This window comes from Anas acuta, chromosome Z, assembly GCF_963932015.1.
Source record: "Anas acuta chromosome Z, bAnaAcu1.1, whole genome shotgun sequence".
Taxonomy (NCBI): domain Eukaryota; kingdom Metazoa; phylum Chordata; class Aves; order Anseriformes; family Anatidae; genus Anas; species Anas acuta.
Genome location: NC_089017.1, coordinates 21,037,200 through 21,063,589, shown reverse-complemented (window position 1 = coordinate 21,063,589; position 26,390 = coordinate 21,037,200). Strand labels below are relative to the sequence as shown.

Here is a 26,390-nt window from a genome sequence, read left to right as displayed (position 1 = left end):
TTTCATTCAAGGAGGAGCAGGTTAATGTGCACAGCCAGGACTCTGGGGTTCGTTGGACCCGATGATCTTTCAAGGTCCCTTCCAACCCCTACAGTTCTGTGATTCTGTGATCAGTCTGAAGTTGAGCTTGGGAAAGAGAAATAAAATTGAAGTAGTGAGTTCAGTAACTTCCATGATGAAAATATGGCAAAATAAAATGTTCAAGAAATGAGAATTATGAAATCATAAAAAGGATTTTACATGTATTTCCCAACTTTTTATATTCTGTTACAAACTATGAAAAGTAACATACAATAATAAAGATGAAAAAGAATATGCACATTGAGAGAGTTGCAAAATATCTGGAAGGGTTAGAAAAACAAGGTGTTAAAATATTAATTAACATTATGCCAAGGATGCATTACCCTCTTATTATGGTGTAGTGGCAGCAACAGCTGATTCCCAAGGAGGACAATATGAGGGCAAGCAACAGAGATGGATGGAACTGGCAGATAGTGTTAACTCAGAAGTGAGGGCAGTCTGGGAGCTCAGATGTGTCCATCTCAGGGGCTATGCGCCCCTGCAGAGGGACACACAAGGCTAAGTCTTTTCAAAATGTTTTTCGCAGTGGAACTGAGACTGTGACCTTGTATTTTCTCCTGAAATGTAAAGAACTGTTCCGGGGCCAATCCCAGAACTCAGTTGGTATACTAGCTTTCTGCTGTTTCCTCTCCATTCTCTACTGAAATGCAGGGTGATTGTTTTCACTTAGTTCTGACACCTGAAAATGACAAAAATTATGGCTTGTGCATGCACTAATTAAGAAAATGAGTTTTCAAGAGAGGTATGAGGAGGAAGATAACTCTTGGCTCAAATAGGAAATACAATTTTCTTTAACTGCAGAAGTCTGAGAAGTGCAAAATTATATTTAAATATGCTTGGTTAAAATAAAAAGTTTGAAAATAGTGAAACACAACTTTTCCCTAGGTTTGAATAATCATTTCAAGTACTATGGTACAATGTGCAACTTCATCACTGAAGAAACTTGGTGAACTGAACTAATTGTTTTAAGGAGTTAAATGGCTTGGTATTACAATGAAAGAGCAGATAAAATATTCCTTTGCTGTCAATAATGAAGAAAATAGTTCTATGTGAAAAGTGAGAACAAAAACAGCTTAATGAGTGAGGGTGGACCATAGATGAATCCTAAATCCACCCTCTTACCTTAGATGGAAATGTTGAGCAGAGGGGATTAGAAGCCTGAGTATACTTAATGACAGCCAGCTGAATTACACATAGTTATATTATTTCTTTAAATGATGATGATGCTCATAAAAACTGTTTTCCACATTCTGTCATTGTTCAGGATATTCTCTGAAACATGTTTAGAACATTGAAATAATGTAGGGAGGAGTACTCAGAGCAAGTATAAAATGAAGAGTGAGCCACCTCCTAAACTGGTCCCAGCTTTTGATATTGCATGTAGCACAATAAGTACCAACTGGTAACCATACCACTTAATGAATATAATAGAATGAAAATAGAATGAAAAAAAAAATAGAGCAACCAAATAATTTGTTTTGTTTGTATATGTATCTTTGAATGTTTTGAAAAAAAAAAATATTTGCTAGTATTACTTGAAACCACTGTTTTCCTAAGAAACATTATCATTATTGTTAGAATTAAAGGAATTGAATTGGAATGTTGTCTTCAGTTAAACCATGCTGGCTTTTTAGGTAAGATAGTGCATACTAACAAGACTGTCTAGGCTCTCAGATATGCTTTAGCTGCTTAATGTTATCAGATAGTTGTTAATCCTCACTCTTTCAGACTTTCCAGATGCTTATTTGTAATCAATCAGTCTGACATAATTAAAAGGGTGGGGAGCTATCATGCACGATCTATAAATAATTTCTCTATATACTTCTCACCCTTAGGACAGGGATTTCAGTTCATTGAGAAAGCGAAGTTCTTTAAAAGAGCAGTGTTCCAACAAGATATGCTGCTTGGAAAGTTGGAACGATAAAATAGAAATTTTGATTTTTACACTCAGTATGTCTTTTCTGTCTGGCTAGGTAGAAATTTGACTTAGTCTATGTATAGATTTTTTTAGCTGGCAGAGTTAGGCTGTTAATGAGTTTGAACAGGTATAAATTCTTATTGACATACCTGCTCAATTGTAAACTACAGAATAAGCTCAATTACTTTTGAAGATTTGTGTTTTCAGAGTGTAGTCTGCTGAACTCATGAGGTCGGTGTACTGTAGAAGCGCAATCACTGTTTTGCCAGTTTTGGCATTTGCACTTTACTTCTATTGTAAACTTAAACTGTTTTACCTCCATAGACAGACTCTACGGTAAAATTGAATTTGACAATATCAATATCAGCTGAAAATCTTTAAAAGAAGGCTGTAACTGCTGAAAAAATAAAAATCTAAGAATCAGAGTTGTTCAGAGTTTACGTTAAATATACTACACCTGTACAACCTAAAATAATCTAAAATGACCAAAAATAATCCAAAATAACCAAAACAATCTAGTAACACTTTGTAATCATTCACACTCAGAAGAATACCTATTAGGAACTCATTAAATTCTTGGTGGTATCTGTGGGAGTCTACAGTAGACTCAGTGAATGTTTTTATGCATTGAATGTTCAATAACACCGAGTAGATACTGCAGTCCACACATAGGATGAGATGTCTAATTCAATACTGACTGTGACATCTGAGGAGCACCTTGAAAACTGAAAAGCTGCAATTAGAGAAATTGCCTTAGCATAGACAATTCAGTGAGATGACCTACTTAGAAGGATCATCATGTACCTAAAAGCAGGCTACAGTTTTCAGTTGTGAATATTACATAGTGTTTTTTTCTTTAAGACTACATTTCTTTCCCAGTAAATGTTCCAGTTTGCTTTGAAAAATTGAATAGTACCACCACACCTGATTTCTTTGACAAACATTCAGGCTGTTTGAAATTAATCTAGAGGAAGAAACTGAAAAGAAAAATATTATCTAATATAGATGAATTTCTACAGTCATTGTTAAACAAACAAGCAATCAAAAAAGCTAGGGAAATATCTTCTGGCTTCTTAAAATATGTTACCTGCATGTTTGTGTGATGTTTCAGTTTGGTTTTCTTCTAACAAAAGGACACCACGCTCTTAGTTTATGTGATGCAGTCTGAAAACTGATGTCTGAAATATACTTCTGGGGACAGTGTTTTCAACTGAATGAAAGCTTCTCAAGGCTCCCATGGAGCTCACAGGACAGATCCACAATACCTCAGGAGGAACAGGATTTTCTTCAGAAATCTGCAGCCATTTATTCTTACTCCTGTTTTACATCCCACTGCCTATTTAGTATTACAACTGCATCTTTTTCTGAGGTTATGTTGGAAAATGGATCATTAAAATTATCATAGTTAAAAATAACCCCTTCGCCAAGCTGGAAGCAGACAATGTTTTTTCTGGAACCACTGATACAGAAATTTATGCCTGCTTTTTCCCAGAGGTGAGGCTTCTGCAGCCCTGTTGCAGTGGCCAGATTCATCCTCCCCTTCCCTCAAACACATGAATAATGGTACAGTTCTGTAATCAATTTCAGCTGTTCTAACTATGGACCTTTGCCAAAGAAGGAGTCTGTATTTCTTTCGTACCTCTGCTTGCACACTGCCACTATTTCTTTCTACTACCCTTAGCAATTGTGCAGTCCCCTAGTGATTGTACAGATGCGTGATGAGCCAAATTGCCTTGCTGATATGCCTGAGGTCTGAGCAGAAAGAAGGAAATGGTTATGTCTTCAGTCAAGTAAGGAGGATGCTTCTGTAGCTGCAGGATCACAAATGCTGACACAGAGGAAGAGATGGAAAGCTACAGCGGGGGAGCAGGAAGGGTGGCCAGGATGAAACATCCTGGTGCTTTCACACGGGTAGATTGGCATGAGCTCATACTGGACTAACACTGTTGGGTGTATTAGCTGAGGATATACATGTATAATTGCTCCAAACTGCCTCTCACTATGGACACGGGAGAGTGGGATGTATCAGCCATGATTTAGGGACTGGAAATTGCCAAAGTGTGAAAAAGCCAACACTTAAATGTACCTATCTCCTTGTATCTCCCTTACTGTAGTGTGAGGTTATACCAATAACATTGTTAAGTATTGCTCAGTGTAATGTATTAGCCACGTTCAATCAACTTTGGGATGCTGGGTGTATTTCTGAGACTTAATAGCAACCCACTGAGAGAAAAGCTGATATTTTTAGCCTTTTATTATATAGCAGTGAGCTCAAATGAAGAAGAACAGTGGAGACAGAGTCAATGTGAAGTATGGCTTATGAAATTGCTTGTTTTCATTCAGGACAAAACCCAGTGTCCACTGAAAAACTAAAATGTAATAAATCTTACTCTGAAAACATGTAGGTATGTTAGATTTTTCTTTAGAGTATCTTCCTTGTAACATGGTATATTTGCATGTTTTTGTACTATGTTTTTGTATGTTTTTGTACTGAAGTATGGTGTCCAGTGTGAAGAAGAAAATGAAAAGAGGCAAAGTATAAACTTTTTTTCTTTTTTGTCTTATATTTTTCAGGTAGTATATTACAGCTTCACATTTTCTGCTGATGTCCAGTGCACAATAGATTTTCTGAACAGTGTTTGACAGGTGCTTCTCCAGTAGAACAGCAGTCTTTCTTTGAGACAAGATGGAGGAATCATACAAAGATAGGACTTCTTTAGTGAAAGGGGCAAAAGATATTGCTAAAGAGGTGAAGAGGCAAGCAGTGAAAAAAATGAATAAAGCTGTTGACAAAGCTCAGGACGGCTACACACAGAGGTCATACAACCGATTCCAGGATGAGGAAGATGATGATGATTATTATGTTCAAGGAGGAAATTATGGCACAGAAGCTAATGATGATGAAGGGTCAAGTGAAGCAACCGAAGGGCATGATGAAGATGATGAAATTTATGAAGGGGAATATCAAGGAATCCCCAATATGGGGCAGGGCAAGGATGGCATGGTGGCCTTAGGGCAGTCTATGCATGATGAATATAAGGATCGTCGTGAACTGGAAACAGAGAGGAAAGCTGATGAAGAAGAGCTAGCACAGCAGTATGAACTGATAATACAAGAATGTGGCCATGGTCGATTTCAGTGGGCACTCTTCTTTGTTTTGGGAATGGCCCTAATGGCTGATGGGGTCGAAGTTTTTGTGGTTGGATTTGTGTTACCCAGTGCTGAAACAGACATGTGCATACCCAATTCTGGATCAGGATGGCTTGGTGAGTGAAACCTTTGCTCTGTGTTTGTGCTATTAAAACTGTCACTTACAGTATGCCTAAATATGAATTATATTAATGTAAATGCTTATATACAGATATTTTGTATTGAATATAAATCAGTATATCACATTAATAGCTAATACAGATAATATGAAGCTTATAATTTTATTTTTTAAACAGTCATTTTCTTCTTCAGTAAGTACATATAAATAAATCAATGAGGCAGAAGACTGCACAATAAAATTTAAGAGCAGAAGGGTGTGGTATTTTTTTTCTTGTTTACAAGACTAGTTATCCAGATGTATTATATTAAAAACAAAACAAAACAGAAAACACAAACTGTGAATTACTAGAGTTCTTCAAGATTTGTGCAGGTGTAATAGAGAATAGATCACACACAACTGTATGGGAGCGTTCCCAATGGTGAGGTGGTATACAATATAGGGAATGCGGGAAATCCAAGGAAAATGCTGTCTAGATTTTTTTCTCCCTTTTGTCTCGTTTTTTTCCTTTTCTCCTAATGACTGTCCTCTAGCCCTCCAAAAAGTATAAGATTTATTTTGAATCATGGAGACAGAAGCCAGAGGGACGAATGGCTGAAGCTGCACATAGGTTATGCATTTTGTGTCTGGTAGGTTGGTGGGGAAGGGCTGCATCTCACCCTGTTGCCTCTTCCCCTCGGGAGGCATAATGAAGAAGCAAGCTGATCCAGCCTTGTGGACCTTGGTGAGAGCAACAGCAATGCAAGTCAGTCTCTACTTGTGCTTCCTGAGTATGCCTCAGTACAGCAGATAAAGCTAAGTTTTCATAGGGCAGAGCACTGAAGAGACAAAGTAGAAGTGTTTACCCTAGGAAAATGGGAGGTAATACCGTAGGAGTTTTGACATGGCAGAAAATAAAATATATGTATCATACAAGGGATTTGGATCTGAAAAGGCCCAGGCTATTGCAGAACAGATGATCTTCATCTAAAATTTTTAAGAACCTTTGTCTTATAGCAGGTATACTGTTCATTTCTGGTAGTTTTACAGTTCATGGTTCTTTCACAACACTGTCATTTTAACTTAAGCTTCACTTTTCTCCTCTTGGCTCACAGTCAATTGTAAGGACCCTAAGATGTCAACTGTGAAAAAAAGCAGATTCGGAACTTTAAATAACACAAACTGGCAGAAATGTTCCTGGTAGGCAATTAAGCCCATGTCAGATTGGACTCCTGACATATTTGCAATTTGGCTCTATCGGTTTAAATAAAGTTGATTGTATTAGAATCATAGAATAGTTTGGGTTGGAAAGGACCTTAAAGATCATCTAAATCCATCTAATAACCCCTCTGCTGTGGGCAGGTACACATCCCACTACACCAGGTTGCTCAAATCCTCATCTGCTAAAGTCATTATAAATTATCCCTGGAGCCTTCTCTTCTCCAGGTTGAATAACTTCAACTCCTTCAGTCTGTCTTCCTAGGAGTAGTGCTCTACCCGCTTGACCATTTTCATGGCCCTCCTCTAGACTCATTCTAATACATCCATGTCCTTCTTGTGCTGTGGGTCCCAGAGCTGGGTGCAGGACTCTAGGTCAGGTCTCATGAGAGCAGAGGGTGAGAATCACCTCCCTCACCCTGCTGGCCATACTTCTTTTGATTCCGCCCAGGATACCATTGGCTTTCTAGGCTGCAAGTGCACATTGCTGGCTCATGATGAGCTTCTCACCCACCAGTACCCCCATGTCCTTCTCCTCAGGGCAGCTCTCAATCCATTTGATTGAGATGCTTGATTGACATTCTCCACCCAGCCTATATTGGTGCTTGGAATTACCCTGGCCCAGATGCAGGAGCTTGCACTTGGCCATGTTGAACCTCATGAGGTTTGCAGTGGCCAACCTCTCAGGCCTGTCCATATCCCTCCGGATGGTATCCCTTCCCTCCAGCATGTTGACACAGCTTGATATCATTGGCAAACTTGCTGAGGGTGCACTCGGTTTCACTGTCCACATCACCAACAAAGATGTTAAACAGTGCTGGTCCCAAAACAAACCCTCGAGGAACACCACTCATTACTGATTTCCACCTGGACATTGAACCATTGACCACAACTCTTTGAGTTTGGCCATCCAGCAAATTTCTTAGCCACTGATTGATTCATCTTTTTTATCTATGTCTCTGCAACTTAGAGACAAGGATATCATGGGGGACAGTATCAAATGCTTTGCACAAGTCCAGGTAGATGATGTCAGTTGCTCTCCCCATATCCACCAATGCTGTAGCCCCATTGTAGAAGGCCACCAGATTTGTTAGGCATGATATGCTCTTAGTGAAGCCATGCTGGCTGTCGCCAATCACCTCCTTTTTTTCCATGTGCCTTAGCACACTTTCCAGGAGGATCTGCTCCATGATTTTGCTGGGCACAGAGGTGAGACTGACTGGCCTGTAGTTCTCCGGTCTTCCTTTTTTCCCTTTTTAAAAATGGGGGTACTGTTTCTCCTCTTCCAGTCAGTGGAAAAAATTACTCGTCATTTATATTTCTAAAACCCCCTCCATGTCAGAAAGTCATGAGTGGAAATAAGTGCTGAGTTCTCACCTGTCTGGATGCTTCAAGAAATTCCTTGCCGTTTGATAATTTCTTGTTAAAAACAAACTGTTCCAGTTATCTGTACAATGCAGTGATTGAAATTCCACTAAAAGAAATTAAATTATCTAAGTTGTTATGGCTAAAGAGGCTGCATGCAAATAATTTGTTTAGTACTGCTTGTTTACACAAACTCATAAACATTACATTTGTCATGCTTGGACCTGTGGGTTTTCAGATCTACTTTTTACAGAAAGAATATAGGTCTATTTACATATATATATATTTTTTTTGAGCTCTATAAACAATTCAAAGAGAGAAAGAAGAGAAATGAAAACAAACCAAAAAAGTAATTACAGATAAATGTTACTGTGTCGGTGCAGATTATAACACAGAATACAGAATATGGTGGGAGAAACATTTTCTAAAAATTGCATTTTATTTAAACAGTTGCTGTAAGAATGGTGGGATGTCTGTGACTGAGAATGGTGAGTATTGTCCCATGAGTAGCAGGTAGCCATGAGGGTTTTCCGATGTTTGTTAAGATGTGACTTAAGAGTAGAGGATTCCAAAATCACTAGACTTCTTATGATGTTGTCTTGAAACATATTGGAATGAATTCACCAGTGATTAAATGAAATTCAGTACAGAAGCTGTTAAATCCCTCATGTTATATATATGTATATGCAAATATTTTACTTGCTGACGAAATTAAGGAAACAACTCTGGAAGCCTTAGGTATGCAAGCAATGTCTCCTCATAACTGAAATATGGAAACTGTGATAGTTATCCCCATTTCTTATTTTTATAATAGCAGAACACTAGCCTCTGTGTTAGGATATTAACAAAGATATAATTCTACAATAAAAGATTAAAATACAAAACTAGGAAAAAAAACAGAGCTAATCAGTCTTTTTTTTCCGATAGTGTATTGAAGGCATGAAAAAATGGTCATTTTATCAGCAGTTTCACAAAAATGATATTATTTGCCCATTGCTGATAGAAACTATAATTTGAAATCCTTCTGTACGGTGATGACTATAATACTTATAACTAATATAGATATGTAGCCCTTGCAGATACATAACCATAATTCCAGTGATACAAAATATTCATCAGGATGGTGAATGTTTATTGAAAGCATTTTAATATGATCATAACTAGGTCCACACAGTCATGCATTTCAATTACTTTGCTGTTGTGATTTCACATCATAATTACATCCTGACTGGGGTCTTCTAGACAGGCATATTTTTTTCATGATTATAATTCCATGATCTAGAGGGCTTTAATGTTGTTAAAATACAAAAATCATGAGACCAGTGCTAGGAGTTATAAGGTGGAATTGGTACACATATGTAATATTTATTTTTAAGGTATTTTTCTAGACTATTAAGAAACAACCTAAAAGCACCCTAATTTGTCATTGATAAAGAACTCACTGGCTCAACAATTAATTGTAAAAAATTATTTCCCATACCTCATGCCACAATGGCTTTACAGGAAACATGAGCTGATTAAAAGCATGTGGCAATATCCATAAAACCACCTTGTTGCATTTTTTTTTGTTTGTTTTAACATGCAACATGGCAAATTTCCAAATTCCCTCCATATCAATCGTTGTATGAGCTTGAGATTTCGATTCGTTGATCATTGTCAGCACTTCACAGCCTGTAAGGTTACACGACGGAAGTTCTGACCAAAATCATGATTCATTTTCTTGATGTCTTTGGTTTAACTGCTTTTTTTTTTTTTTTTTTTTTTTTTTGTGGTTGTTCTTCAAATAGATGTTTCCTTAAAAACAAGAATGTGGACTTGCTTAAACTCTTGCAAGATTATAGTGACTTGTCATTAAGTGTGAGAATATGTTTCCAAATATGTATCTTTGTGTCTTGTATATATCTTTGAGTATGTATCTTTGGCCCAGAACTGAATACAGTATTCCAGGTATGGCCTCACCAGTACTGAGTAGACACTGCTGACTCACGCTCAAATTAATGTCCACCAGGACTCACAGTCTCTTTTCTGCAAAGCTGCTTTTCAGCTGGGTGTACGGGATAGCACAGTAACAAAAACAGAAATAATCTTTATTTGTAAAACGTGTTTTTAGTCGGTTAACCATACAGACATGGTTTCCGCTATCCAAAAAACTCAAGTATCATGTTATGTCACTGGGCTGATATTTCAGGTATTTTGAATATGAATAGCAATAGACAACTTACTTTAGGATTCAAAGGATTTCCTGACAGTCTACATGTTTAGTGTCATTTATTGCCTAGATGTATTTTTTTCTCAGATATTGTCATAATGTAATAATTATATTATGAATAATATTTGCAGGAAGAAGGGCGTCAGAGGTTTTAACTCAGTGTACTGAAGTAGTTTTCAGTTTAGGACAACAGGCATGTACCTAACACTTCTGCATTGATTACCAGTTTGCATATTAGGCAGTTTGGAGAAATGTTTTATGCCTCCTGTATATCTACTAAAACCTACTCAACATAATCTAACACTGTTTCAGACAGTTATTCCTCTTACATGGGAGGAAGTGCCCCCAGAGCGCTCAGTAGTTGGTGTGAAGTGCTTATAAGCTTTGTTAAACAATACTAGATTATTATTGAAAATTGTTTCCTCATAATTTAAAAGAGTATTGGTCTTGCTAAGTCTTTGCTACTTAGTAATACACTCTAATTTCATTGTCTGATTTTTGTTTTTGTTTTTGTTTTCACTTCTCTTTTGGAACAACTTATATATACATATATGTATATATATTCACCAACAAATACATTCTCTAGAATTTATTAATGGCAAATACAAGTCCTACACCTTAGACAGAATGACCCAGTGACTGGTACTGACATGCTAGGTACCTCTAAAGAAAAGGGGCTTTTCCTAGCAGAAAACAAATGGGACATGAATCAGCAGTGCCTTGCAGTGATGAAGGCTAACTGCCTTCTGGACTGCATTGGCAAGACTGTAGAAGAGGTAATAAAGGGAAATGGTTTTCTCTTCCCAACACTGACGAGACTTCACATGGGTACTGTGTCCAGCTGTGGGACAGCTTCTACCACCTGGTAGAAGAGAAAAACACATGTAAAGCAAGTAGAGTAATGCACCACTAAGGTGTTTAGAGGGCTTGAATACATAGCGTAAAAGAAGCAGCTAAGGTAACTGGTCTTGCCTAGCTCAGAGAAGAGAGGTCTAAGAGGCAAATTGACTGGAGTATTCAGTTATGTAATGGAGGGAGGGCATAGAGAAGGTGGAGTCAAACTTTCCTTGGGAGAAACACAGGTCACAAGTTGCAACCAGGAAACTTCTGATCATATATAATAAAGAAAGTTCATGTGTGGTCAACCCCTGGGAGAAATTGCCCAGGGAAGCTGTAGGATCTACTAGAGATTTTCAAAGAATTGACTGTAAATGGCCCTGAGCAATGTAATCTAGATATGGAGGTAGCCCTGATTTTGGCAGAAGTGTGGACTAGAGACCTTCAAAGGTCCCTTTCAACCTAATTTTTTTATGATTCTAAAAAACATAACTGCCTGTAAATGCATCATTACTTACAACACTTTTATCTGTCTATAATAAAAGAGATATTGCAGTTGTTACATTTGACTAAAAAATTAAAGGGAAGGTGGTTCTGAATTCACGGGTTGTGCACAGACTTGCTAGTTTATACGAAAAGTAGAGCCTAAGTTCATTTGGACAAGACCATATACCTTGAGAAAATTATTTTCTTCCTGAGCCTGTATGGGTTTTCTCTGGTTTTGGCAGAAATCTGAAGTGTACAACTGTGAATCATAAATAAAGGCCTGCAGGAGCCGGGTCTGAAAGGACCATTTTCTAAATATTCATGCATCTACATGCCAGGTGGATTTCTCCAAAGTGTCTAGGCATCTCACTAAATCCATTGACACCCTGTAAATATCCTTAGAAGAATAAATACATGTATATGTACAGATCTGGAATGGTATAGTTATTCTCAGACTGTAGTTATTCTCAGACTGTAGTTACTCTTTAAAAGGTTTGGGTAGCTTTTCTTCATGTAACTTGTTGCTGAATGAGCAAGCCTCTGTTTTACAGATGTTTCTCTTGCTGTGGAGATTAGACTAAAATTCACTTAAACAGAAATTTACATCGAGTATTCTTTGATCTTCAGTGCTCGTGGTATTCTTTTGTCTTCCCAATCTGTAGTAGCAGCTATATACACCCTGTGTTGGCCAGATACCTGGTGACATTGTGATTTGTAATTTAGTATGGAAACTAAAAATATTGACTTTGCTAAATGACAGTTAAGTAAGCGTTTTATCACAAGATTTTTCTTTTTTGTCAATTATACATAAATAATTTTTAAAGCTTGAAAAAAAAAAGTGCATGAAAATTGAATGTATTGATCTTAGTGATCTGATATTACTCCTGTCTGTTAATTCATTAAAACTGTTTTTACCAGCCTTGTTTATTCTAGGTTATGTTACATGTGTTACTTAACTGAAATTCTGTCTTCAGGGCCAAGTCCAGAATTCAATGACCAAACATTATGGAAGTGTAATACTGATTACCTGATTTTGTGTTTTCCATTTCTTAAAATTCAGACATACTGTTTTTCTGGCTGAATATGAGAGGACAAATCTTTACTGTGAGGGTGACAGATCACTGAAGGAGGTTGCCCAGAAAGATTGTGGAGTCTCCTTCCCTGGAGATGTTCAAATCCCTGTTGAATGCCATCCTGCACAATGTGCTCTAGATGATCCTGCTCAGCAGAGAGGTTGGACCAGATGATCTCCAGAGGTCCCTTCCAACCTTGGCAATTGAGGTTGCCAGAGGTCCCTTCTGTGATTCTTGGCCATCCAGTGATTCTGTGATAACGATATATTTCAAAAAACATCTTCTTCAAGTATCATGGTTTTCTCTTGTCTACTCAGTTCTATTCCAGTGCCAGTTTTGACAACATTATTTCTCCATGTGAAAGACAGGAAGGCTCATTTGATGTTTATTTATTAAAGAGCCTGGATTTTCCTTACAGAGCAGTTAGTAAAATTAATTCCTGCTGCTCTAAGTAGGAAACTGCATATAGTACTGTTCTCTCTTATTGTTAAATATTGTTATAGGTTAGTATATACAGGTGAGAGTTATTTTGTGTTCCTGCACAGAACACAGTAGGAGAAGGTAAGTGAGCATCTTCTGGTTATGTATAAGTTTGTAGCAGGTTATTATTGATATAATACCAGATAATATAAAAGACTGCAAGTGATGTAAAGGAAAACCAGGCTCTGCTACTCTATATTTTACTGTTGTGTGCAGCTACTAGATATGTTCCTATTTCGTTGAAACTTACAGGGGAATTCATTTAGTTTTATTACGGAGAACATGTTAAAAATATTGTTATAATTTAAAAAATAATAATTTTTAGGCTTCAGGGATAAAGGAAGAGATTCAGTTCTATTATTATTGTTATTATTATTATTATTACTACTTACTGTGGACTCTTTGCCATGGTATAAATTTTACTGAAGGTCACACTGGTGTCAAAATCGTAGGTATTTATAAGTGGTTCCAAAAATTGCTGCACTCACAAGAAGTGCATCTAGGTTAAGAATAGTTATTGTAACCATTGTAGATCTCTGAGCATGAGAAATCTCATTGAAATAACAGCGAGAGTCCATTGCACTTACAGTTAATAGTAGTGATAAATCTTTACAGCAATATAAATATTTGAAAATAGACCTGCAGTCATTGAAATGTGCACTAAATATTCCAGAGGAAGGCAAAAACTGGCTTATAGGATTAATGCCTTATTTCTTCAGAAGAAGATGTGAGAAATACAAATGCCATCATGCATGTTGTTCACATGCAACTTCAGTTCCCTTACAATGTCATTGTTGAAGTACTCCTATTGCCACACTTATTCTGCTTGCTTTCCAAACACAATTGTTTGTGGGTGGAAAATTAAGAGACTCATTCTTATCTGTTATAACCAGCTATACTATTTGGACTACTGTAGATGGTGTTTCTGTATGTTTTGCTTTTCTGAGCAGAAGGCAGTTACAGTGGAAAGTATGCTGTGTGATTTTTGTCTGTTAGGTACTAGGCTAAATGCATATTACATGGAATATCACGAGCTGGTCACAAGACAGGCGAGGGAATGCAGGTTTGAAACATTAATGAAATGCAGCATATTCGGTTCTTAGAGTGGTTGCAGGCTCCTGCTACACACCAGCAATTTAAGTGGGTCACAGCTGCCCTCCTTTTCTGAGTGTGATTATCTCATCCCCAGACCACCCTGTTGAAGACCATGCTAACAGGGAGAACAGCACCATGTCAGCCATTTTTAAAACTGCATGCAGATTTACCAAGGACTACAAACTGCTGGATAACATCAATTTACATGTGCACTCTTAGCTTTTAAGAGGTTCTCCATTTAGGAGGGGGTTAAATGCAGTATATTATTGGCTCAATAATCAGTTTCAGTTATGCAGATTCAACTTGAGCAACAAATCCAATAAAAGCAAACTTAAAATTACTGCATTGCAGAGCTGTTGTACAATGCATTTCAGTACAGCCAAATGCTGTTTCAACTGACTTGTCTTCTAAGAGCTCTATAAGTAAAATAGTACTTTTTTTTTTTTTTTTTTTTTTTTTTTAATAAATTAAAAGGACATAACTATTCTTACATAACTTGGAATAGTGCCAAAGAGATAAACCACTGTACTTACAGCTAGCAAAGTAGAAGGCCACGTTTTGAGCCATAAATTTGTGGCAATACTATAGCATTTCTTTAAGGTTTAAACTGTGCTTGCTTCATCTGAATCAAATGAGCACAGTCAATATTGGAAAACTTTCTTTTATTTAAATGATGAAAATAACAGCCTGCAATTCGGATATTTTATGTACTTGTGAAGATTGTATGACTAGCAATTAAAATATTTCTGTATTTAATTGATCTGTTATAAACATGCTTCAGCAACATGTGCAAATATGCCTATTTTCAGATATAAATAAAGCTAAATAATGATGTGCTTGCAGTTATCTTGAAACCTTTGTCTGAACAATTGATTGTGTCTAAAATAGTTATAAATTACTGGGCTGCTTTTTTGGGATGCTGCAGGTTATTTTCTGGCACTGCCTGTCCAATCACAGATCTGTGACGTTACCATTCATGTCACACACAGATTTATAATCATACAAAAATTTCCAAAAGAAGGACATTTTCCTCCCAAAGGAAAAGCCTGAAGGCCATGGTGATTTTGCACATTTAATTTAACTGTCATCACCACTTTTTCTTCCCTCCCTCAACTGCTCTACCATCTCTGGGTGATTACACATCACTTCTTAAATCAATGTGTCAAATACAGTCTTTTAATTAAACTGAACATTTTAAGTATGTTGGTGTTCTTTCTTCGAGGTTCCTGTTTGGTTAAATCTGCAGCATAAGTAAGTTATGACCCACAAGCTTTCATTTATTGAGATGTATAATCATCTGTGTATTTGTAGCTCTGAATTTCACATCTCGTATAAAATTTTAAGCTGTGAAGTGAAGAGGACATATTTCTTCTTGCTGAGGAGCTCCTATTTTCACAAAGAACTTGTTAATGAACTTCATTAAGATATAGAACAAATATAATCTAATGACTTAAAGGTTGTATTTTGTGCTTAGGGACATGGTTTAGTGGGTGATACTGGTGGTTGGACCAGATAGATGATCTTGGAGGTCTTTTCCAACCCTAATGATTCTATGGCTCTGTCACAGCTGGCTAAATTTCTTCCAATGCATTTTATCCATGCATTTAATCACTGAAGGATTTTAGAACCTTTCCAAAATTCTTACTGGGCATTTTATGTTATATTATCAGTATTGAAAACTATTGGAAGCCACTTTTATGAGATGTATAAGATTTGAAGTAACTACTTATCCCAGAGCTTTAGCGTGTTTATGTGAATGTCACTGATGAAAAGTACTGGATGCAGTTAACCTTTTCATCTACTGTGGCTGAATTTTACTGCAGACATAATACTTTCCCTGTGGGTACATCTGTTCTCACTGTCTGCACCTGTGTCCCCTGCTTGAAAGAGTAGTTGGCTTTGTTTTAAATATCTAGAATACCACCACTTTCATAGCCATTTGCAACAATAAAACTCTTCTCCTCTTTCATGCCACTAACCATACAATGCTCATTGAATTGTTCACCAGTTCTCTTAAACTGATGACCCTTTTAACCAACATCCACTGGTCTTTGTTCCAGTTAGTGAGAAATAAATTTAAGAGTTTTAAATGGCACATTACATCGATTAAGTTTTTTTTTTTTTAACAAGAAATCTTTTCTTAAGATAAATATGTGATGAAATTTAGTTTATGAGGCTGACAGATATTTTTATCTATCCATTGTGCTGATGCATCTCCCACAGCATCTGACAACAGACATGGTCTTTATCTCTCAATCAACATTATGTGATTGAAAAAGGAAATTTCCTTGGCTAACAGTCCCACTTCTTTCTTTCCAATTTTGCATGGCATTTGTCAGACCTACTCATTTTAATGGTGCGCAAATATTTTCCTAATCTACTAGGATTCAGTGAAATTCAAGGTTAGTTTTGAAGTTGCCATGAGCAAGTATTTTTAAGTAGAGATTATGAACTGATAGATACAATCAACTTAAACAATTTTCCATTTAAACAGTATAACTCTGCTTACTGGCCTTTTCAGCATCACTGCAGGTATATTGGCATTCCACAGAGGATTATTCTGATCTATTATTTGTCATTCTGACATTGGATTAATTAATCTATTTCATTGACTGTACATGAGAAGGCAAAAAGTGGTTTAATCATGAGCAAAAGGAATTCCCTTTTTCGCTAATATGTTGGTTGTATTCTAGCTGAAGGAGATTTTGTCCCTTGTCAGATGCTCTGGGAGACGTTTCAGATGCTTGCTAATTTAGTAACAGCGAGTTTAAACTTAATCCAAGTTCCTGATCATTTTAAGATTAATCCAGTGTCTTTTGTTGTTTGTTTGTTTTGTTGGTTTGGATTTTTTTTTGTCAAGCCCGTGTAAATCAGATATTTTGAATGAATGAATGAGGGTTGGTGTTTTTTGGTTTGGTTTGGTTTGGGTTTTGGTTGGTTTGTTTTATTTAGTTTTTGTTTGTTTTGGGTTTGTTTCTGTTTTTGTTTTTCAGCTTCTTTTTCTTCCCTCCGATGTTTTCACTTCATTGGAAAAAAAAGGTGCTAACAGCTGCTGCATAGGTGAAGAGAAATAAAAAAGATATTTACTCCCATTTACAAGGAAAATATTTTGCATAGGGCTGGAATATAGTTGCAATAAGGAGCGTTAATGGCTGATTAGACACTGAAGAAATATCTGACAATTAGCTTTAATGTTGTACATATACTTTCACTAGGAGCATAGTCTTACTGATCAGTTGTTAGTATCATGTATATTGATTTGTTGTGTTGAATTGATCGGTTATTAATATGGATATATATACTTTGGGCTTTTTGTTTTTAGTTCACCACTAATTATCAATTAGTGGTATTCATGGACTCCTCTCTGTTTTGAGTCAGAAGCAGGATTAGGCAAATAAGAAATTAACATTCAGGCAATAAGACTTGTAGCCGAAATGAAGTTTTGATACAAAATAAGATAATGTAGTTGATTGTGAGGGCAATTTAAACTTTAGTGTAATTTTTTTTTTCTTTGAAATTTAATTAATCAGATTGGCAGATTGTGCAGTGAGTGCAATGCACCATTCAGACATAAGAAGCATTTACAATCATTCTGATTCTCACGATTGCCATGGAATTGTGTTTCAAATTGCACAGTGACAGTAATTTCTAGTGTGGCAGTGTCAATTCAGAGCTGGGTGAAGAGAGCGTTGAAGTTAGAATCTAAATCAGAGCAAAATCTGGAGGAACCTCCACTGTTGCAATGGAAGACAACCAGGAATTAGGGGTATTAGAACAGCTTAAATAGGTGTGTTTTATCTGAGCCTTGTCTGTTAAGATCTTCTCCCTAATGCCACAGGGGACTATTGGATTAAAGAAGAAGGTAGCATAAAAATCATATGTTCACCTAGGAGATCTGTCAACAGCTTAATGTCATCACCAGGGTTTTTGAAAAAACTTTGTATATTGCATATTGGTAATAGCTGTCTTTTAAAAATGCTCCATATATGGGAAGAAAAATGCCACATATTGGCTGGTTTTTATACTTGCTGTGTTGCTAAATGTAAGTGCTGATCAATTATTTCTGTTGTGAGTATCAGGAAAAGAGTGCATTGTTTTTTTAATCTATAATGCATTATTGATTTAGCTAGCCAAGTAATAGTAGCATAAAATAGCAGTGTGCTGTGTTTTGCTGCAATAACCACTACCAGTACTCAGTTTGTAAATGGTCCTAGTGAAGAAAATGGAATAGCTCTGACCTGCTTTCTATTCTGAGAAATCTGTTACAGAATTAATGAAGTTATATTACCACCTCATAGTAGTTTGTATTTTTTTAAGAATCATTGGCACAATAACATCCATAAACAGAAGTTAACAATTAATACATGTATCATAATGAAATTTGTGCAAATTTGTTTTGTACATTTGATTTACATGAGTGATATTTCTGGTATAGCACTGGAAAAGCTTTAGTAAAATCTTTCCGGCTATGAATTTTCATCTCTGTAATCCCCAAGGTGAATACATGCTAGAGTAGATTCATGATTTGGAAATGTATACAAGTTGTTTTCCTGGGCAAACTGTGTGTGTGTGTGTGTGTCTGTGTGTCTGTGTGTGTGTGTGTGTATGTATATATGTGTGTTTGTACGTATGTATGTAATTGTCCTCACTTCTCTCTTCCTCCCAAGGAAAATAATTTTTTTTCCGGTCTCAGCCTTGAACTTTGTAAGTGCACACTTGGGTGATGAGTTTGGGTAGCCATACTGCAAGACCCGGCAGCATATTTTAGTTTCTGTGTTTAGAATAGAAAACACAACACAACACATTACAACACATTACAGTACAATACAGCACAATACAATGCAATAGTTCAGTTTGAAGGGGACTTCAAAAGTCATCTAGTCGATCTACCTGACATCTTCAAAGAAAACCAAAAGTTAAAGCATATTATTGAAGCTGCAGTCCAAATGTCTCATGAACACTGACAGACGTGTCAGTGCCTGTCTGGGAAGCACGTTCATGTTTTACCAAAAACATTTAGCAAAAACTTAGGTTTTTGGTCTAAAATTTTATATCATCAAATTTTGTCTTGTATTATGTTCTTTCTGTCCTATGACTATACCTTGAGACATATTCAATTATATCTGGTTGCCTTCCATATATTTGGAGGTTCCCTAGTGTGTTCTACATCTACTTCCTTTTCTGAATTCAGTTCTCTGGCAAATTTGAACTTGATCATTTTGGAAACCACATTATTTTTTGTTTTGTTTTGTTTTGTTTGTTTGTTATAATTACCATTTAATATTTTATGTATTTTCACTGTTTTATATGTGTTCTATTTGTTTTACTGTTCAAGCATTCATGATATTTCTCTTATTCTCTCTTTAAAGGTACAGTACTTGGGTACCTCATGACAGTTTTCCTCTGATTATTTCAATAATCAATTTCAATCATCAGTTTATGCCTGTCACAGCATTATGTGTGCTTTGAGTTTTCTGGTTTTCTGATTTTTTTTTTTTTTCATAACACCTTAGAGACTGCAAACAACTGAAATTAGAACTGATTAGAACTGTACTGTTACTTGTTCTTTCAGTTTCCCACCAACACTGATTAACTGGCTGTGATCTTTCTTTTGCTTAGCTTTGCCTTCAGTCCTATTTTCCTGACTTTCATGGCTGACTTCCTCTATCAAATACTGCAGATCATCTATATTGTCTGAGAGCAGGATCATTTTGTCTGTGAACCAAATATGGATCACTTGTTTTCTATTTATGTGAAGTTTCTGGTTTGGTACCAGACTGAGTGTCTTCAGATGTTTTGTAGGTATCTTTAAAAGTTGTGTAAGGAGGTAGTCTGTGCTTGTTTTCTTCTTTCTATTGATGCAGTAGATGGACTATTTGTTGTATTTGTTGTACGATTGGATAGACTATGAAATACATACTACTTCTTTTTCATAGCCTATATATAAGAGCATTTCTCTGAGCTGTTTTCCTGTGTAAATACTAGGAAAACAGACTTTTAGAAGTTAATAGTTATAAAAATTGGTTTGGATTGAAATAATGGTTCTTAGTTATCTTCTTCAAAGAAAACATTGACATTTCTCTATTACTCAGAATGTTTCAGATGAGGAGATGAGGTTGTCCTTTTTTATTTTTATTTTTTTGATGTCCCTGGCATTCAGCATTTTCCTTCCTATCAGTGAGTGTAAAATTCCTTTAATTGTCACAGAGATAAATTGTCCTTTTTTATTGACTGAGAAGGATATCCATATTGTCTTATTTAAAAAAAAAAAAAAAAAAAAGAAAGGGGAGGGGGGAAGAAAAGAGCTAAATGATCTGTCTTGTATGACTTTTCACTTAGGAAGTAATTATTACTATTAGAGTAATAATCATACAGGTCACTCAATTGCAAATCCCACTCCAAATCCAAGAATCACTAAACTGTGATTGGCACTATGTAAACTTTTGTATTGAAACTGAAGAGCTTCAATGTTCATTTTACATTCATCTTCATATCTTTCATAAGTTTAAACAGACAAATCCTGTTACTATGATCATTATTAAAATAATTCTAATAATTTAATGGTAAGAAAGAACTGACTGTTGCAGACATGTAGTAAAAAGAATAACAAAAATTTTCAAAATGAAATTGTAATTGAGCATCTTCACTACACACTACGAAACTGCAGATTGAAGTCTGTCTGCAGGTGTCTGGAGAGGAAATGCAGAAGGAGTGGATTAGTCTGCAGAGCAGTAACAAACCAAGAGCCTGATATCACAGAATCACAGCATGGCTGAGATTGGAAAGGACCTCTGAAAATCATCTAGTCCAACCCCACTGCCAAACAAGGTCACCTACAGCACGTTGCACAGGATGGCATCCAGTCATGTTTTGGATATCTCCAGAGAAGGAGACTACAACCTCTCTGGGCAACCTGTTCCAGTGATCTGTCACCCTCACAGTAAAGAAGTGCCCTCTCAGTATGTTCTGGCATATGGAGATTTTCATATATTGCATACTGTTAGGTTAAAAAAAAATAACCGTCTAGCACCTGAAGTTAGGACACAAACTAGCTTTTGGATAAAGGAAATCATGTCTGTAGAAGTTCTGAACTTGCAAAGGCTTGTGCAAATTTTTCATTTTGTTTAATGTGGTCTGCTAGCTCATTTGTTTGAAAGAAGTGCCTATCATCTTCTCCAAATGGCCTAACAGTTAATGTTTTGCTACTTTAATCATTTAGATCTAAACCTTATAAAAGTACCAGTCCATATACATATACCTTGCTATTCCACTACTTCAAGCATTGGTTAGATAAAAGAATTTATTGTTATTCTTATGTTGGATCTTCCTTAGGTTGACATTTATAATATTTTCCAAAGTATGAAAAAATCCTTTAATCTTATTTTTGCAGTTATTCAGTTATTTTTTCACTACTTTTTCTAGTTCCATGAAATGTATTCCTCACTCAGACAAATGACTTAAACAACAAACTAGAAAAACAAGCAAACAAAACAAAACAAAACAAAACAAAACAAAACAAAACAAAACCCTTCTTCAGACTAGTTAGATATCTACTTGTCCTGGTTTCAGTCAGAACAGAGTTAATTTTCTTCCTAGTGGCTGGTAGAATGCTATGTTTTGGCTTAGGATGAGAAGAGTGCTGATAACACCCCAATGTTTTAATTGTTGCAGAGCAGTGCTTATACTAAGCTAAGGATGTCTCAGCTTCTTGTTCTGTCCTGCCAATGGGCAGGCTGGGGGTGCAGCAGGAGCTGGGAGGGGACAGACCCAGGACAGGTGACCCAAACTAGCCAAAGGGGTATTCCATACCATCTGACATCATGCTAAACAATATATAGGGGTAGCTAGCCGGGGGAGGAGGGCCAGACTGCTCGGGGTTAGGCTGGGCATCAGTCAGCGGGTGGTGAGCAATTGCATTGTGCATCACTTGTTTGTACACATTATTATTAGTAGTACTATTATCATCATTGTTATTATTATTATTATTGTTATTGTTATTATTATTTTTCCTGTCTTATTAAATTGTCTTTATCTCAACTCACGGGCTTCACTTTCTGTTTCTCTCCCCTATCCCAGAGAGAGAGGGGGGAGGGTGAGCGAACGGCTGTGTGGTGTTTAGCTGCTGGCTGAGTTAAACTATGACACTGCTTTACCACAGGTGTGTTAATGCAAAAGATGAACACCATTGAGTCCCATAGCTTGAGTCTTTTTATTGCAAGGAAGTCTTACTTTATTTTTATTGGTTTCCTTTTCCCAAATGAAGGATATGTACAGACTCCTTTTTTTCAGAACAGTTTGCCTACCATTTAAATACTAGAATATGAACTACAACAGGTCATTCCAGTGTTGTGACAATACAAGGAGTAAAATACTGTTTAACAGCTGAATATTGGTGACTGGCCATGCTTGGATTCCAGGCCCATTGCTTTAAATTCACCATAGCTAGATGCTGGACACTGAGGGATTTGTGGGTTGGCTGCTTTGTTAGTTTTAACTGTTGACAGAAACTTGTTGACAGAAAGATGCTGTGTGCACAACCTTTTATGAAAATTCTAGCCACCTTGTAGCCAAAATTTGTACAAGGTGTCAACCAATTCCACTCTCAAGTCCTGTCAGCTGTCATAAGCAAAATGAATGATCATACTAAGTAATTTCTTTTAATAGATGCTTGCTTCATTGTCCTTTCTAACAACCAGTGTCCTAGAATAAAAATTGAAATATTTTTAGAAAAGTTTATGCTTGGGCAGTTAGCTGTTATGTTGAAAGACAGCTCCTCATCTGAAGAGGAAACACTTGTGCATCGTGTACATTTGTACAATGGAAAAAATCATTGAAGTATGTAGAAGCTATATTGTGGAAGGAAGACACAGGATTTTACAACTTGGTAAAAGAACAATAGAGGAGAATATACAGTTTAGAATGGGATAAGTTTCTTTTCAGCCAAATAGCTGTTCTCAGCAGCTTTCCATCAAATAATGGAGTTTGCTGAGATTACTCATTGCTCATGGGGGAAATCAAAGACACCTGTTACAGATAGCATGTGTCTCTGTATTTTAAATTAAACTTTTTTTATTTCTTTTTTTTTTTTTTTGAATGTTTCTGTGATCATGCTGGATCTGAAAATACTGTGTGTGCCTCGTGATGTGTGAGCTAATTTCTTTAGACACACCTTTATTTTAGTATGGTTTATTTAAAAGAAAAATAAAAGCAGCTAGTTTTGTAATCAGTAGTAGTTGCTGAAAAAGGGATGAGCACCCTCAAGCTGACATGTCACATTAATATCTATGTTTGTGTATGTATATCCATACAATTACTGTTTTAATCACCAGTGATAAAGGTAATGAGAAAGGAAACAAGGTGTGCCAACAAGAGGCTGTTTAAATTTATGTATTTAGAATTGGTATTTTTGAAATGTGCAAAATACAATATGTGATTTATGAAAGGCTAACTAATTAATTAACTTATTAATAACATTTTCCTTATGGGATTTATGTTCTAATTAGTGGCATGGCATGATAAGAGCTACAAAGTTTGGTAAGGAGGGGATGATGAAAGGTAGATGAAGGGACTTTAATATCACGGGTTACTTTCATTTTTTGAGTGGCTATTCATTATTTCAACTGTTTACATTTCTCCTTTTCCATTTGTCATTTTTATGGTTTATTGTGAATATTGATGGGGAAAAAAATGGTCTTAAGGAATAACTAAAATGTTGAGAGTAGGGGAAGTATATTTATAGGCATTGAATAGAGGTAAGTTCTGTATAAAGAGAGACAGAAGAGAGGAAGTGGAAGAAAGATGGGAAAATACACTGAAACAGGTACATTTAGTAGCTGCAGAAGTTTCAAGATGGAAAGAGGTTGTACATCCTTAGTGAGGGAGAGGAACTGTGGAGGATCTGCAAGACAATTAGGAGAAAAATTCAAAGATAATATTATGGGAAAGTATGAGTTTATGGTAGAGAAGGTTCAGGTTCATTATTTGGAAAAGATTCTTCATCAAGAGGGTGGTCTGGCACTAGAACAGGCTCCCCAGGGCAGTGGTCACAGCACTGAGCCTGCCAGAGTTCCAAGAGTGTCTGGACAATGCTCTCAGGGAAAAGGTCTGATTTTTGGGTGGTCCTGTATGAAGCCAGTAGTTGTACTTGATGATCCTTGTGAGTCCCTTACAAATCAGGATATTCTTTGGTTCTGTGGTTCTATGTTTGATAGGAAACAAATATTATTTATTAACTGCTATATTTTGAATGTTATTCAGGAGAATTATGTAGGTATAAGAGAAGCCAAAGCACAGTACAACGACCAAAAGACTTTTAATCACAAAGAAAGGTTAATATTTTTAAACCCTCAAGATTTAGAAACTTTTTTAATTGCTCAGAGTGTTTTCATATTTCTATACATCATGAGGAATGTAGGTACTTGGTAAATTAAGGTTCTGTGTATAAAGTATTTCAGAGATATCAATGTATAGAAATATCAATACATTTTTTTGGTCGTTGGTGAGTATTTCTAAAATTAGATTGTTGACTGGGAGAGCCCAATGGCTTTTATGCAGGTCATTTTCATTTTAAGATTTTGTATCAGCCATTTCATTTGTCTTTCCGAAATTGATCTGCTGTCACTTCAGCTATTGAACTATTTCTGCTAAGTTCTTTCAACTAATATTGACAAGTGCCAGATCTGCTGGGTATAATTTCAAAACTGCTTGTGAGTACTGGCCAACCTGAAGTGTGGTACAGTGGTCCTGCCCACAGGAGAAATTTACAGCAGTTGAGTGGTTATGTCAAAAATGACTAAGCTTTGTATCTTTAGGACTGGAAAATGTACAAAATGCATGTACTGTAATAACCCAAGTACTGTATTTAAAATTTATAATCAGAATAAAGCAACTATCTGATAAAGGTCTGCTGCAAAACACCATTAAACTAAAGAGAATATTGTAGTGTCTTTGTCCTTCAGGCACTGAACTGTAAGATGAAAGACAACAAAAACATTGTAGGACTTCTGCAAATTCTAAATTTACCCACATTCTCATCCATATGAGAATGGAGTTTCTAAAGGAGCTTTTAGGTCTTGCTTAGATAAAGAGATGCTCCTATGATGAGAAACAATGAATCTGTCATCTAGTCCTTAGGAAATCATGGAAAAGACAGTCTAGAAATATCCTGTTCTGATTCTGTATTAACTAAGAAAATAGCTAAAGAAAAAAAAAATATTTTCTGGTATTGGTTTCAACTGATGGCTATCGGAATAGTTGTCTTCCAATACCTCAAATTACCCACACTGATGAGTGACATATATTCATATATTCAGATATTAGTCCAGCCAACTGAAGCATGTGGAATTCATTATTTGAATGAGAGACTTTCATAGGTGTTTTGTTTGTTTGTTTGTTTTGTTTTAATAAAGAAGTTGACAACAGACCTATGAAAATAATCTGCTCTGGCTATTGCTTCTGTATATGAAGTTTATACATACATACATAAAAGTATGTGGGATTACATTTTACATGGTGGAAATACTGCTCTCTCATTTCAGAAGATATCTGAATCATGCAGAGAATGAAAAAATACAAATGATAGAAATTTGGCTTTTGCTTTTAAGTATTTTTTTCTGTTAATTTTGAGATACACTGTAGATGTTTCATGCTCATTCATATTTCTAAATTACTATGCCTACCTGCTTCTCAGAAGAGGAGAATATTCCATATAGTTTTTGACTAGATAGGCTGCACATACCTTTTACAGATCACATGTAAAAGAGTTTTCTCCATATGGTTGTACAAATCTTTCTCAGTAACTGACAGTTCAAAATGTAAAATTAATACTCAGAGACAACATCAGAGACAACCATCAGTCAGGTTACTGTGTAGGGACCTTGAATTTACAAGAAACTAATGGATGTGGATCATCTTTTTACTATTGTTTTCTGTGTAATAACTGAAATATAAATACCATCATTTTTTATTACAAAAATCTTAAAACATAAGAAAGCCTTCAGGGAGTGTAGTCCAACATTTGTATATCACTGAAATATCACTGAAATATCCAATGTGAAGCTACACACAGGAATTTAGTTGTGATAAATGTGCTAAAATAAATATGATAAATAAATGATAAATGAAATAGTATACTTGCCTAGCTGAAGTATAACTCTGCTAATATATATTTATTTTAATGTGTGTTGTATCAAGTGTTTTAACATGGTGTCTCATAAGGAAACAGCACAGTGGAAACTATTTGTACAGAACCTTAGAGAGTACAGGGGGACATTTTGTGATGCATGAGACAGGTGTTAGTACTTCAGACATTGATATGTGGAATTGCAAGCAAGGAAATAGTGATGAATGACCTCTTTGTTCAGTTAACAAAGGCCAGGCATT

The 26,390-nt window shown here is 36.1% G+C and overlaps 1 protein-coding gene across 3 annotated transcripts in view; it reads left to right on the top strand.

Moving 5' to 3' along the window:
- SV2C (synaptic vesicle glycoprotein 2C) overlaps nt 1-26,390 on the top strand; it is a 106,821-nt gene that overhangs the window by 20,002 nt on the left and 60,429 nt on the right. For 2 of the 3 annotated variants that reach the window (XM_068667216.1, XM_068667217.1), the window contains exon 2: nt 4,574-5,265. In XM_068667216.1, coding sequence (XP_068523317.1) covers nt 4,686-5,265 — 580 coding nt within the window. In that variant the 5' untranslated portion in view covers nt 4,574-4,685. Of the gene's footprint in view, nt 1-4,573; nt 5,266-21,752; nt 21,913-26,390 lie in introns of those variants that run through there. The other variant, XM_068667218.1, reaches the window with a different exon arrangement.